The sequence below is a fragment of the Heteronotia binoei genome, chromosome 1 (assembly GCF_032191835.1).
Source record: "Heteronotia binoei isolate CCM8104 ecotype False Entrance Well chromosome 1, APGP_CSIRO_Hbin_v1, whole genome shotgun sequence".
Classification (NCBI taxonomy): Eukaryota; Metazoa; Chordata; class Lepidosauria; order Squamata; family Gekkonidae; genus Heteronotia; species Heteronotia binoei.
Window position 1 is genome coordinate 99910342 of NC_083223.1, and position 13496 is coordinate 99923837.

General features: G+C 39.0%; 1 protein-coding gene across 2 annotated transcripts in view; it reads left to right on the forward strand.

Annotated features, from left to right (window-relative positions):
• FIG4 (FIG4 phosphoinositide 5-phosphatase) overlaps positions 1-13496 on the forward strand; it is a 125292-nt gene that overhangs the window by 25050 nt on the left and 86746 nt on the right. For both annotated transcript variants that reach the window (XM_060238012.1, XM_060238020.1), the window contains 5 exons: positions 2791-2947; positions 3980-4030; positions 5036-5184; positions 7762-7890; positions 12511-12611. In XM_060238012.1, coding sequence (XP_060093995.1) covers positions 2791-2947; positions 3980-4030; positions 5036-5184; positions 7762-7890; positions 12511-12611 — 587 coding nt within the window. The remainder of the gene's footprint in view (positions 1-2790; positions 2948-3979; positions 4031-5035; positions 5185-7761; positions 7891-12510; positions 12612-13496) is intronic.

A 13496-nucleotide genomic window follows, 5' to 3' on the forward strand; every position in this document is an offset into this window, starting at 1 on the left:
AGCAAAGCTTTTGACTGTGTGGATCATGAAACGCTATGGCTGGTCTGAAAAAAAATGAGTGTGCCATAGCATCTGATTGCTTTGACACACAACCTGTGCTCCAGATAAGAGGCTGCTGTTAGGACAGAATATGGAGAAACAGAATGATTTCCAATTGGCAAAGGTGTCAGCCAGTGATGCATTTTATCTCCCTGTCTCTTCAATCGATATGCAGAACATAAGGAAAACTGGATTAGATTTAGATGAAGGTGGAATGAAAATTGGTGGAAGTATTGTTAACAATTTGAGATATGCAGATGACACCACATTACTAGTAGAAATTAGTGAAAACCTGGAATGACTACTGATGAAGGCTAAACAGAAAGTGCCAAACAGGATTACAGGTGAATATCAAGAAGACAAGCGTAATGACTACTGGGGAATTACACAACTTTAAGGTTGATAATGAAGAAATTGTTAGAGATTTTCTATTCCTTGGCTTCATCATCAAGCAAAAGGGAGACTGCAATCAAGAAAGCAGAAGGAGACTGGGACAGGGGAGGGCAGGCATGAAGGAGCTAGAAAAGATTCTTAAGTGTAGGAGTGTGTCTCTGGTGACCAAGATCAAGTTAATTCATAGAATCTATGTATTGGTGTGATAGATGGACAAAGAAGAAAGGTGTCAAGAAGAAAGCTGATTCAGGTGTCAAGAAGAAAGTTGATTGGGTTCTAGATCAAATCAAGCCTGAACTCTCCTTATAAACTAAAATGACTAACATGAGGCTATCATACCTTGTTCAGTTTATGAGATGGTGAGACTCATTGGATAAAATAATCCAAGGAAAGGTTGAAGGCAGTAAAATAAGTGGAAGACTCAACATGAGATGGATTGACTCAATAAAAGAAGCCACGGCCCTCAGTCTGCAAAACCTGAGCAATAGTGTTGTTAACAATAGAATGTTCGGAGGACATTAATTCATAGGGGTGCTACAAGTCAAAACTGACTTGAAAGCACTTAACATACATACACATATACACTCATTCTCATGTTGATCATGAGTTTACAAATTCTTAGTGTCCTTGGTGACCAAACCCAAACACATCATGGAATCTGTGTTTATGGCCAAGCTGAAGTTGCATGGTTATAATGAACTTGCCTGGAATGAGCTCAGCACTTCTCTAGTCAGCCAGCTGATATGAAGCAAGCTAAAGTTCCCTGTTTTTTGTTTTTCTGTTTCACTCTAGACCTTTTGCCTTTTATCTGCAAAACTCAAGAAGTAAGCAGGTACCAGGAAACACAGCTGCAGGCACCACATTAAGTCTTGCTGACATAAAGTATGAATATTCTCTTTAGTGAGGTTAAGTTTATTGGACTTCATTTAGTGTATATTCACCGTAGAAAAATCAGATGAAGTCTATAAATGTTATCTTTCTTTTGCTTCAGATCTTCTTTCTGCTTATAGCCACATAATTTTGTTCTTGAAGATATGATCCATAAACAGATGCAGAGCTGAGCACACAATTTTTTTGTGTTGGATTATGGCCGAGATTTCAAGTAGCATCTGTCTAGTGGGGCAGACTATCATTGTTGGCAGACAGGATCACAAATTCATGTATAAACAAAGAGAACAAGCTGGAGGCCTGCAGGGAATTTCAGGAGAGGAAACATTGGAAGTGACGCATACCCATTCAGTATTGTTTAAGCTTTCAGGGGCTCGAACAGACTGATTTCCCCTCTCTTCTTTTTTTCTTTAGTTGACTCTCAGCTGCAGCTCATGTCCTTGTATCCTGGACCACATTCTGTTCTTATCAGGCTGGGTTTGTTTGGGGGTCATGATGATTTTTTTGTTCTGAACTGAATGAAGGCTATCAAGTACAAACTCAGTTCTTCTGCATACTTGAGGAGTCCCTCTGAGAATGTAGAGCCCCTTACCTTGTCTGTTGGTCACCTGGTTTTGCCATTTTGTGATCACAGTGGAGGCCACTCAGTTTTCTAAGAAATAGTGGTGAAAAACCAGAGAAGGTGTGCTCTGCTAGCATGGCATAAAACTATGGAATAGGCTATCTCAAAAACATATGTTATGCTAGAGAAAAGCTTTACTGATTTTACACACTTCTGAAAGGTTTTTATAGCAGATGAAATAACTCTGTCTATATGTAACTATAATTAATTCCTATTCCATAGTACCACAACAATAAACCTAGTAGCAGATTCCCTAGCAAAAAAAGCTTGATATCTAAATATAATCAGAAGAATGAAAAGTTCCTCTAATCCATCACGGCAAACATTATGGAATGCTGAAAGAACATCACATTTCAGTAAACAACCTGATCTGCTAGTATGGCTATAATATTGTCTTATACTGCTAGCAGGGATTCTGTACCCTGAGGTGATGAAATGTTTTTCCAAGTGGAAGCTAATAAGGACCATGCACAGTCAGATACATTGAAACATTAGACATTGATAAAGTTTCCATTGTTCACCCTGGTTAACCTTTGTTTTAAAATGTTTTTAGAATCTAGCAAATAATTTTGCAAATTGGAGAAATGTTTGAATGAGCAGCCATTTTGAAAAGATTTTTAATTTAGGTTAATTAATGATTTAGTATATAATTAAAAATAACAAATACCTGCTATGCTACTGCTAGCCAAATTCTGTAAGGAAAATAATTCACAAATGACAGTTTTTGCCATCTGACATTTTCTGAGTTGTTGGAAACAAAAAAGGAATTGTAGAAAACCATACAGTGCTTTTTTGTGGTATATGAAGTCAAAAGCAGGTACAAATGAGCAATTTAATGTTTTCTCTAGGTTTTGTCAGATTTTTAGAAGGTTACTACATTGTGCTAATTACAAAAAGGAGAAAGATGGCAGATATTGGAGGGCATGCAATATATAAAATAGAAGATACAAATATGATCTATATTCCAAACGACTCTGTACGTATGACTCATCCTGATGAAGCAAGGTAAATGATCCTGTACCTTGATGCTGGTTTTCTTTTGAAGAGTTTAACCTCCCAGATGGATAATAAGGGCTTATTTAGTTAACATCCTTTGGAGGGAACTGACTGATAGTTTTGATAAACCTATAATTCTCATAACTGTATTTCTGATGAAAAGAAGCCAACAAATGGCTTGGTTTGTTGACATCCAAATGTGAAACTTACTCACCACCCCTGTACATCTTGGCCATTGCTGCCTCCTTAGGCTTGCATGCTCACATTGGACTTCTGTGTCTTCCAGCTGCTCTTTTCCTGGTGTCCCCCTATCTTCCTGCTACTTACTGCTCCCCCTTTCTTCACTTTGGTTCTTTGTCGCTCAACCTCTAGGAGGTTTCCAGTACTCAGTGTTTGTTCCTGCCTATATAGCTCTTCTTGTTCTTAAGGACCGTGTTATTTCCGTCCCTCATCATAAGCCCTCTGCTAAACATGATTTTGAATTCACATGTAGAAATTGGACAATTCGCAGACGTACGGCTGCTCAGCTGTTTCATTATAGTTGATGAACATTTTAAATGACCACCAGAATGTTTTAGGATAGTTGTGTATGCAATTTTTTTCTATATGAGATGGTGTGATATGCTACAGATTTGGTGCATCTTCCTCAGAAAACAGCCCCTCTGAGCTCCAGGTCCTTGCTGTAGGAGATCGATGGGCAGAAGACAGTTTGGGAATAATAAAGGAGGTATTTTTTTATAGACAGGAATTCTGTGTGATCTCAGATACTTCGTCTGTATACTTTGTCATGAGCACAAACATTGGTGTCTTGCTTCTTCCACGCCCCCCCCCAAAGCATTTTCATTCTGAAGGAAAATTTTTGCATTCACTAACTAATATTATAACCATTCAAGCCAAACCAGATAGACAGATTAATCAATGTCTGTTGCAGCAATAGCACATTATACATTATTGTTATTGGACAGGACAGAGTTCCAGGGACAAAGAATTTGTGTTGTATAACAATGCTGTTTTAAATAAATCTATACTCTTTTTGTTTAGATATCTTCGAATTTTTCAGAATGTGGATCTGTCTAGTAATTTTTATTTCAGGTATGTGTTTTGCTTCAGATATATCGTATTATAGAGTTACTGCAATATTTAATCAATGAAGGATCAGGAATTGTCATACTACCTTTTCAAGAATAATATGGAAAGACGAAGATGTCAGAGCAGTATTTTCATTTTTGTAAAAACATAGTTATTATCAGCTTAAATGCATCCTTTATGTAAATGCACAGAAACATAAGTACATTGAATTCTCTGTGTAATATCTCAGTATCACCTTTAATTCAGAGGCCTCTGATCATTGCAGAAACATCAATGAGCCACCTTCTTGTCCATTAAATGTTAATGTGATCATTCTTCCTGACTACCACCTTCCGGATCCTAGGGTTCTTCTATTTTTACATAGAAGGTAGTTTTCTTTCTCTGCTCTTGGCTCTATCTTTATGCCTACAGGGGTGCTTGATCACTGAAAAAGTAAAAAGCATAAGCGTAGTTCTTAGCAGATATTCTAGAAAATTTTATAGCATTGACAGAAACACGTGATCAGTGGCTAGTGATGACAGAAACACCACAAAAACCAGTTTAGAGCAGGGTGAGCTATTGTTCCCTCAGATTAGAAAATAACTCATTCTTTTCATGTTTATCCCATACATTGAACCCCTGTGATCCTCCTTATCTGGAATGTGATGGTGTCTAATGACTTTCTCACATCTACCCATCCATCATTCATATGGATGGCATTCATATGGATATCTCCTTTTATGGGTTTACCCTAATCTTACAAGGACGCTAGAGTAAAGAGAGTTACTTGACTAAGGTCATCCAGGTTGCATTATGGCTGAGCAGAATTCACAAATTCCATTCACTCTACTTTCTTTTGATTTCTGGGTTAGCTGTCCGTTATCTAACCAAATCACACCTTTTTTTTTAATTGAGTTCAAGGAAAAAGAATTCAGAAGCTGCCTGAAGAAAACTTTGAAGATGGAATATTTTAATTGATTAACTGTTTCAGAGAAACTTCAACCTTATTTCTTTTTTGTCTTGTCTTAGCTATAGCTATGATTTATCCCACTCTCTTCAATATAACCTTACTGTTCTAAGAGTTCCTCTTGAGATACTTGGGACAGAAACAGCTCGAACTCGGCAGGAGAGTTTTGATATTTTTGAAGATGAGGGTCTTGCTGCTCAGCATGGAAATGGTATGTATGATTAAAACAGAAATAAGTCATTACACATGTATTTGGAATTATTTTAGCTACAGAAACATCTTTTTTGTTGATCAATATTGTGTTAGCCTCAGGTTGGAAAAAGATTACATAAGTTGCCAATTACAGATGAGCAGGGGTTTTTTTTAGCTTTAATTGTGTTGATAACTTGGGAGGACATTTGGATATGCTGACACTTTTAGAAAAATGATCATTCAGCTGATTTGTAGGCTGAATTTCACCCTAAATTTTCTGATTAGTTTTTAAAATAAATAAATGTTTTACTGTTTAAAATAAATAAACATAAATGATAAGTGATTGCCTTACACTATCAACAAAGTAAATAAAATTAAAAAATTAAAAAGAGGCACATTCACATGTATGAACCTAGGCATTCATTCTTTGCCTTAACAAACACTTACAATGGGGCTTTCATATTTAACTATAGGGATGGCACGGGTGTTAACGAATCAGTTCCTGCAACAATCATAACCACACAACTTTGGAAAAGACATTCTCTCAGGAGGGAGTTTCTTGTCTTGTCTTTCTGACTTGGTCTCAGTAAAATCCCAAATTAGCAATTTGTTCAGGCTGAGAACTTTACCTGGGAGAGGGGGAAAAATGAACTTGCATATGGCAGGCAGTGATGTCATTTGCAAAAACATGGCGCAGATAGCCATAAAGTGGAGGGATTGCATCTACTAGTCTGTTCTACTAATGGCCAGACATCCCTGTGGCCCTAGAAGTCCTCCTCTGATGCTAGATATTCTCACTTTTCTGGGTCATCTGAATGCAATCGAGTCTAGCTGCTATTACCTTAAGTCCATTCTGTTAAGGATGCCAAGGCCCACCTTGGCTCCATGGCCACTTCCCAAATTTTCTGGTTATTTAATGTTTTGTTTGGTATTTTAGTTATCCTTGTATAGTTTTCTCAAGATAATGGAATGAATGGCTAACTTTCTTTCATCAAGATGTAGTGAAGATTGAGAGGCAAGCTGTTACTACTAGGTAATGTCTTCAAATTCCATAAGACCATGAATAACAACTGGATGAGGTGTCTCTTGGACAGTCTGTAAAGTTGCCATTTTTCTTGCACAAAAGTGTTTCTAAGCACTCTTTTCCCATAGTATTTGATTCTAGAGAGCTGAGCATCCCTAAGAGCGGTCAGCATCTCTGCCTACGCAGCACATAGTTTTCATTGACATTATAGTTCAAGACTATAAGAAATCTGAAGGATCCGAAAAGACCCATCTAGGCAACTGCATTGTTTCCAAGAGTAGCTAAGTCTTTTTGTTCTCATAATGGTAATTCAGGGACTCTGTATCTGTTTCTCTTATACAACATCCTGGGACCCCAGTAAATGTATGAATGTCATTTATTCATTAACCCAGGCGTATCAAATTCATTTGTTACGAGGGCCAGTTTTGACACAAATGGGACTTTGTAGGGCTGAGCCACGCATGTCATAAAATGTAATACCAGGTAGCAGAGATATAAACAAATAGATACAATTAAAGATATTAGTTTTAACTTAAAATATGAACATGCATAAAACTCTTGTGATATTTTGTTTAAAATGGAAAAGTGGGGGAACAGTGGGATTTGGCAATGCAGTTTTAAAAATAAAACATCAAGAAAAAGCAGAACATCAAGATTGCAGCGGAAACTAAAAATATAAACTAAGAATATAAAATGCTCTGAGCCTAGGAAAACATGAAATGGCTGGGCATTGCAAATTTCTCCCCCTATCCCACCCTCATCTACTCAGATTGACAGTGCCTCTCCAGTGTAATATCCCCCTTTGGCTGTGGGTTCCCAGGTTAGAGTACTCACTAGACATCATTTCTCAGGTCCATGTAGCAGAGGCAAGCTGGCTCAAAGCATCAACCCTTTATTTGCAAGGAGCTTCAACTGGCCATAAACTCCACAAAAGTGAAACTGCCTTATATCCACTCCATTGAAATACATTGCAGCACAGAGTTGCAAGAAAAACAGAGTGGATTTTCCATGAAGGTCTCTGGGCTCAGATAGACCAGTCCATTCCATGTTCCATGTTTTCCTTGCAGCTTTGCAAGCCCTGCTGAATCAGGCAAAGACAAGGTAGAAGGAGCTGGGAATGTCCTTGGCAGTCTCTGTGCTTCCAAGGGTGAGGACAGGAGGGGGAGGAGGGGGGACAACATTGCCTTAGGCTTGATTGAAGACCTGGGCAGGCCAGTTCTGGCCCGCAGGCTGGGAATTTGACAGCCCTGCATTAATCTATGAAAATCTTTCTTTCCCCATCAAATATATTTATTTGAACTGAAGAAGAAGAATTGCAGATTTATACCCCACCCTTCTCTCTGAATCAGAGACTCAGAGCAGCTTACAATCTCCTATATCTTCTCCCCCCACAACAGACACTCTGTGAGGTGGGTGGGGCTGAGACGGCTCTCACAGCAGCTGCCCTTTCAAGGACAACCTCTACCAGAGCTAATGGCTAACCAATGTTAACCCACTGGGAGATAATATAATTAGACTTTCTAAAACCCAAATTACACAGATTCTAAAGTTTAATTTCCATTAATATTCCAGGTGTATTTGGCATTTGCAGTGAACCTTATAGAAAATATGTGTGGAATGGCAAGCTGCTGGATATAGTCAAAACCGCTGTTCATCATGACTGGCTGTTGTACGTCATTCATGGATTTTGTGGGCAGTCAAGTATCCTTCTACTGTTGTCTGTTAATGTTTATTATGGTAAAAGCTTTCATTGTGTATTGCTGTTAGGAAAGTGGATTCTGGTAACATACAAGATTTTGCTAAGCATCTTTATGCATGCAGATTAAGAAATCATTTCGCAGCTTTAATTAGCTGGATTTCAAGAATCTCTTGGATCTAAGAAAGGAGAGATGAGTTTCTAGACTAATTGGCTGCATATGTAGTGAAACATGCTGAAGATAAATTCTTATTCTAAGCATGCACGTTATAAGAAATCATGCATGAGGTGGTATTGCCAGAGAAGAAATAGGGTCCGGACAGACTTCATTTACCTACCACAGTGGCAATGTCTGTACTTAGCGTCATTATTCATAGAGTACTTGGAGACACTTATTTTGAGCAGATAACAGGAAAAATAATAGAGCAGAATTACTGTAAAATGCATTACTAGTAAAAATAGCCTAAAATGCTTGGAAAACAAATGGATAAAATACAGGGCCTTGTTTTTATTACAGCTATAACTAGTAAGTGTAAAATATTAATCTGATCCATTCCACCTTTTCTTTTCAGAGTTTCAGTTTGAACCTGGAACAAACAAACAAACCTCAAAACAGATAGCAATACAAATAAGCTTTTAGTATCTTTCTTTGAGGATAGAGTAGATCTTTAAGAAGGAGGGGCTTTGGCTCAAAATTAACTCAAAATTATTCCTGTGGTGTATTAGAGTTATCAGTTCCAAAATATGGTTTCAAGTTCCTTCCTTTTTCCTTTCCAAAAACGCATTTAGTCTAAGGTTCATTTCTTACATCCATCATGTGTGCACATTTTACATTGCATTCTGGACATAGCTTTGGATTCTTGACTGAATCTTTACACACTTTTGTCTACTTCCTTAAATCTAGAATTTGGCAGATGTTATCATAGTAATTTGGATGCATCTGCACATAGATAGGCTATTAAGTATACCACAGCCATTTCTTACTGGGCTGTTCAGTTGTGGGTAAGAAGGGTTTACTATCTGTCAGAGCTCAGAAGAATTCAGTGAGAATTAACTCCCCAACAAAAGTAATATAGGTAGAAATACTGGGTCATAAGAGTTACTTAAAAGTGGTGTTGTATTATCATCCATCTGATCAAACCCTTGAGGCTGATTTTGAGATACAGAAGGAAGGTGACTAGAGCAGATAATATTATACTAGCAGATTTCAGCTACCCTCACATTAACTGAGTAAATGTGTGCCCAAATCATACTGTAGATATGAAATTCATAGACATCATAAGTACATGGGAACCATTGGCCACAGAGCCAACTAGCAGATAGTGACCACAATACTATTAAGTTCAACATTCAGGTTAGTGGAAAGTTACCCCGAAAGTCCAAATTGGTAACATTTTATTTCAAAAGAGAGAACTTTACAAAAATGAGATGACTAATTAAAGGGAAGCTGAAAGGGAAACTTAACCGAGTCAAATCCCTAGAGGATGCTTGGAAGCTATTTAAAACCACATTAATTGAAGCCCAGATAGAATGCATTCTACAAGTTAGGAAAGGCATTGGCAAGTCTAAAAGAAAGCCTGTGTGGCTAACAATGCAAGACAAGGAAGATATAAAAAATTAAAGAGGCCTTTTTAAAAAGTGGAAGGTCTGCTCCAATGAATTGAACAGGAGGAACCACAAGCTTGAGCAGAAATCAATAATTAGGCATGCAAAAAAGAGATTTTGAGGAGCAGGTTGCTAAAAGCATAAAGACAAACAATATTTTTAAAAATACATCTGGAGCAGAAAACCAGCCAGAGAAGCAGTGGGGCCTTTGGATAACAAAGGAATAAAGGGATTGCTTAAAGAAGATGGGGAGATGGCAGAGAAGCTAAGTGACTTACTTGCTTCTTTGTTCACTGTGGAAAGTGTGGGGCATGTACCTATGCACAGCTACTATTTTCAGGAAGGTAGCATAAAGAGTTGAGTCAAATTGAGTTGATGAGAGATGATGTTGTAGACCTACTGAGAAAATTAAAAACCAAAAAGTCTTCAAGTCCTGATGACATACACCCAAGAGGTCTTAGGGAACAAAAATGGGATCTACTAACCTGTTTATGTAACCTATCACTAAATTTTCCTGCTATACTAGAAGGCTGGAGAGTATCAGATGCTACACCAATTTTTAAAAAGGGATCCTGAGGGTAACCAAGAAATTACAGTCCAGTCAGTCTAATGTTTGTCCCAGGGAAATTAGTAGACATTATTAGGCACATAGAGGAAAAAGGAGCCCTGTGGCGCAGAGTGGTAAAGCTGCAGTACTGCAGTCCTAAGCTCTGCTCACAACCTGAGTTCAATCCCAGCAGAAGCTGGGTTCAGGTAGCGGCTCAAGGTTGACTCAGCCTTCCATCCTTCCGAGGTCAGTAAAATGAGCTTGCTGGGGGGAAAGTGTAGATGACTGGGGAAGGCAATGGCAAACCACCCTGTAAAAAAAAGTCTGTCATGAAAACGTCATGATGCAACATCACCCCAGAGTCGGAAAGTGACTGGTACCTGCACAGGGGACTACCTTTACCTTTTTAGAGGAAAAAACCTCACTGAAGGAAAATCATCATGACTTCTGTAAAGGGAAGTCCTGCCTCCCCAACATTTTGGAGTCCTTTGAAAAAGTGAACAAGCATGTAGACAACAGTGACCCAGTAGACATTACATACTTGGACTTTCAAAAAGGCTTTTGACATCAAAGACTCCTAAGTAAACTTAGCAGTCATGGGATAAGAGCACAGGCTCTCTTATGGATGAAAAACTGGTTAAATAACAGGAAACAAAGAGCTGGGATCAATGGACAATTCTCACAGTGGAGGGAAGTTAGCAGTGGGGTCCCACAGGGATCAGTAGTGAGATAGGTACTATTTAATTGATTCATAAATGATCTGGAAGTAGGAGTGAATAGTGTAGTGGCCATGTTTGTAGATGACCCAAAATTGTTCAGTATGATGAAAACCACGGCTGACTGTGAAGAGTTTCAAGAAGACATCCACAAATTGTGAGTGGACAACAATATGACAAATGAAGTTTAGTGTAAGTGTAAGGTGATGCACATTGAGACAGAAAATCCCAACTTCAGGTATAGGCTAATGGAGTATGAACTTGCTGAGACTGAGAGGGAAAAAGATCTTGAGGTCAGAGTGGATAGCTCAATGAAAGTGTCAACAGTGTGCTCCAGCAGTGAAAAAGGCAAACTCTATGTTAGGGCTTTTTAGGAAAAGGATTGAAAATAAAATGGCCGATATTATAATGCCCCTGTATAGATCAGTGGTGTAGCCTTACCTGGAAGTCTCTGGTCATTGTATCTCAAAAATGAGATTACAGAGCTGGAAAAAGTGCAATTAGGGTGTTGGAGCACCTTCCCTATGAGGAAAGGCTGATGAATCTGGGACTTTTCAGTTTAAGAAAAGAGATGACTAAGGGGGGACATGATAGAGGTTTATAAAATTATGCGTGGGATGGATACAGTTGACAAAGAGAACTTTTTCTTCCTCTCCCAAAATACTAGAACTTGAGAGTGTTCAATGAAACTGGTAGACAGTAGTTTCAGGATGTACAAAAGAAAATACTTCTTTGCACAGAGAGTGATTAAAATGTGGGATTTGCTGCCAGAAGATGTAGTGATGGCTAGAGGAATAAACGACTTTAAAAAGGGATTTGATGGATTAATGGAGGATAAGTCTGTCATTAGCTACTAGCCATGGTGAGTGAACCTTCATATTTACACTTCAGAATCCGAGAGCCAGGAGCAACACCAGGGGAAGGTCAGGGCCTCCATGCCCTCTTATTGTCCCTCCAGAGGAACTGGTTGGCCACTGTGTAATACAGAATGCTGGACTAGATGGATCCCTGGTCTGATCGAGCAGGATCTTATGCTATCACACACAGAAAATATATGTATCGGTTGTACATTCAGAAGAGTTCAGTACCTATACAACTTTGAAGTTCTGGGTCTGAGTATTCATAAATATGTAGGAATCTTTCTGTTTGTGGTTTCAAGAGGCTTATCATTTCTACATACATCTGCACAGTAAGTGCTAACCTAAAATTGAATCCTGGCTCTAATTGGAGGTTGATGTTCTATGGCACAAGCTTACTGTGACTTGAATGTCATCCTCCCATTTCCTTTTCCAAAAATAATATATTGGGTCTGATCTAAAATCAGTTCCCATTAATACAAGGCACTTTTATTAGTAATTAGTAATTTCCCACCTCCCCTCTCCACTGTAGGCTGCTGAGCTCCCAAAATGATCCCCTATCCCATAGGAGCAACATTTTGGAGAGACTGGTGGGTCATAGCTAAAGCTGGGAAGTAGCAGAGTTCCATTCTATTGATGGAAATGCTTTCTGTTAAAGGAAATTTAGTTTGGAGAGAATACAACCTGTTATGATTAAGGCAGCTTCCTGTTTGTAGAGGCTTTGAATAGTAACACGATTTAATACTTTAAATATAACAAGGTTGATACATTTTGTGAACATACTGTTTTTTTTATAAAATACATTTGATTTGTATTTTTCATGTACGTGCTACACTAAGGGACAGTTAAGAGAAAAAATTGAACAAAGAATTATCTATAAACCTTAACTTGACTGCTAAGAACTGCTCATTTATGGTCGTCCAGTGTATGTCACTCTTATAGCTAGAAGATCAAGTAAATTTGCTGGAACACGTTTTTTAAAACGAGGAGCGAATTGTGAGGTAAAACATAAACTGTTTCTTCATCGTATGAACACTGTATGAATGCATACTCTTGCTATGGGTGACAAGACCAACCAAGTTCTTATGTATTTATTTATTCGGTTAGTTAATTATTTGATATCAAGCCCACTCTCCCCTACACCACAAGGCTCAGAGCAAGTTACAATCGTGATAAAATACAATACAACAAAATAATTAAACATAATATCAATGATTATTACAATCTAAATATGTCATTTATGGTGCCGTTTAATATCACATATGTGTGCTTTTGATCATTGGTCCCCAACCTTTTTGGCAACAGAGTCCCCAACCTTTTTGCTGACACTACCACAGCCCCGGCCCCTCCCTTCCCTTCGTTGTGCCATGCCCCCCCTCCCCCACCCACTATCAGAGGAGCGACGAGGCTTGGAGTCAGCCCTACCCACTTCAACAGGGCCCGGGCTGATTCTAAGTTGTTTGAAGAGCAGGTTGGAGGAGGACTTTCGCCCCTCCCTGAAGGAGGGAGAAACCTTCTTCAGTGTGTTCTTCAAACAACTTAGAATCAGCCCAGGCCCTGTCAAAGCGGGTAGAACTGAACCTCATTGCCCACCCCTTCCCCCGGCGTGATCAGAGATCGCACTGTTACGAGGCTCAGACTGCTTTGACAGAGCCTGGGTTGCTTTGGCAGGGCCTGGGCTGCTTCTAAGTTATTTGAATAACTTTCAGAAGTGAGGGAGGGGCGAAACCCCTCCTCCAGCCTGCTCTTCAAACAACTTAGAATCAGCCCAGGCCCTGTCAAAGTGGGTAGGGCTGACTCTGAGCCTCATTGCTCCTCTGCTTGCGTGGGCAGGGGAGGGGGGGCAGAGCATGGTGCAGCACAAGAGAGGGGGGGTCGTGGCGGAG